The 2,384-nt window shown below is 26.1% G+C and overlaps 1 protein-coding gene across 1 annotated transcript in view; it reads left to right on the top strand.

Annotated features, from left to right (window-relative positions):
* The first annotated feature begins 367 nt into the window (after positions 1 to 367).
* Positions 368 to 2,384, top strand: part of LOC105456462 — a 10,369-nt gene continuing 8,352 nt past the window's right edge. The window contains exon 1 of the mRNA XM_011700523.1: positions 368 to 537. Coding sequence (XP_011698825.1) covers positions 477 to 537 — 61 coding nt within the window. The 5' untranslated portion in view covers positions 368 to 476. The remainder of the gene's footprint in view (positions 538 to 2,384) is intronic.

Here is a 2,384-nt window from a genome sequence, read left to right as displayed (position 1 = left end):
ATGTCGTTTTAATTTTATCTTGGATAATAACAAATAAAAATAAGCATATTTAGCTTAACTTTTCTACTTATTACCTGTTCCTAGTAAGTAATAATAAAGCTACATCGATTTTTTCATACAATTTTAGTAAATTTTATTAAAATTAAGGATTTTTCGACATATCATATATATGTATATATTGCACAGAAAAAATATCTAAGCTTCAAGAAAGGAAAGCGAGAAGAATCTACAGAGTAGATTGAATCTACGCGTCATACGTATTACAGGAAAGCCTGGCGGACAACATGGAGTAAAATGTCGGGAAAGATCTAGGGTAGGAGTGGGTGGCGAGTAACGCAGGGTGAAGAACGGGAACTCGCGTATTCGCGATCAATCTGTCTACCCGACAACATCTCCCTCGAAGAGTGTTACCCTCTAACGTACAATTTATATCTATATCATCGAAAGGATAAAAGTTGTGCGATCAAAGAAGTAAGATGCCTCGAGTAATTGCGACATCGCTCCTCATTTTAATCTTCGTCATAATGGTTCATTCAGGTAATGTTAAATTATTTTATATTTTTATGTAGTAATATAAAATAATGCAGAAAATAAAAACGTGCAAAGACAAAAAAAATTTTAAATATCTTTATCCAAATTACATGTATTTAAAGTTTTAAGAATATTTTAATTAGATTATTTGGGGAAAGATTAATATTAAAAAGATAAACAATATTTTTTTGTAATATTGAAAATTTTTTTACATGAAAATATTTATTATAAAATAGGAAACATTTATCACAGAATTAGATAACATTTTTTTTTGTAATTTAATAGAAAAGCATTATCTTATTTCAAAATTTATAGACATATAATAAAAATTAAAATTTTGTATAAGTAAAATCATAAACTTAAATATTTATTATACATTACCTTAATGCATAAACTTAAATATTTATTTTAGAATTAAATGTAATAACGATATTGTTAATTTTAACTGACCATTTTATTTATTTTAAAAATTAATTAATTAATTTTATCATCAATTATTAATATTTATTACTTGTGATTTATAAATTTCATATATAATGCTAGTTAACGAATAAAGATTAAAATTAATTATAAAATAAATTGTAGCTGTTGCTTATGCATACATTTATATCACGTTTATTTTTTTATACGAAGATCTATAATTCTTAACAATTTAAAATATCAATGCAAAATTTTTAACAATCAACTAGCGAGAAAATATGTATACGTTGTAATAAAAGCATTAATTACGGATTTAATTAAAATTACATTTATTTCTATTATGAAATAAAAAATTAATGTATTAATAAATTTATTTATATTAATACAAATATTTTTTCATATTTATTTGTTATTGCGCGTTTTCTTTCGTACTTTAAAAGTAGATGAAAGTAGATAACTAAACACAGAAAAATAGGGGGAGAACAAAAGAGTAAGGGGGAGGGGAGAGTGAGAGAGAGAGAGAGAGAGAGAGAGAGAGAGAGAAAGAGAGAGAAAAGAGGGAGGAAAGAAGGCAAGAAGCAACTACGCACAGAAGGGGATAATATGTTATATACAGGATGCTACATATTAAGTGATACAGTTGTTTACCTTTTATAAAATAAGCATGTTTAGGACAAATGTTTTAGATAGGATTATGTATAGTCTAAATGGAGATAAATAATGATAAAATCAATTTAAAAAAAATAGCTTTTTAAAATGATATAAACATCATAGCCATTTTGGTAAAGAAAAGTATATAATTTTTTTATATAATGATTTTTTTAGTTATTCTGCGTATAAATGTATTAAAGAATTACTAAAATATCAATAGTTTATGTGATACTTTATACTTGATTCTAATATAGTTTAAAATATAAACTATCTCTTAAATTATTTATTTTTTAATAACTATATCTTAGTAGTTATATGCACAGAATAATGAGATAAATCAATTGACATAAAGAAAACATATATACCTTGTTGTTTCATAAAAAATACGTATGCACAATGCGTAATTTTTTGAAAACCAACTATACATTTTTATTACATCGGTTGACTCATATCATTAATTTATGCAAAGAAATATTAAGGTACAGTTGTAAAAAAATAGTTTATGTACAATGTAGTATACAGGGTGTCCCAGAATTGGCGCATTCGGAGTACAGGACGTTATACTTTGTGCTAAAAGGAACAACTTTTTCCTTTAGCAAATTTTGATCTGACAAGTAATTTTGGCAGGAGAGCTGGTTAAAGTTAACGAATAATCGCTCTTATCCATGCGGCGCTCAGGACCGGCGCGCGCTCCTCCATTCACTTGTTCCTAATCCTTGGCTAATATTTACAAATAATGTCTTAAGATACTAATACGGCTCTGTTATAATTATTTTACGACA

Source organism: Wasmannia auropunctata, unplaced genomic scaffold (genome assembly GCF_000956235.1).
Source record: "Wasmannia auropunctata unplaced genomic scaffold, wasmannia.A_1.0 LD335670.1, whole genome shotgun sequence".
In the NCBI taxonomy this organism is placed as follows: Eukaryota; Metazoa; Arthropoda; class Insecta; order Hymenoptera; family Formicidae; genus Wasmannia; species Wasmannia auropunctata.
Note: the sequence above shows the minus strand (reverse complement) of the source record. Positions and strands in the feature narration are given on the sequence as shown.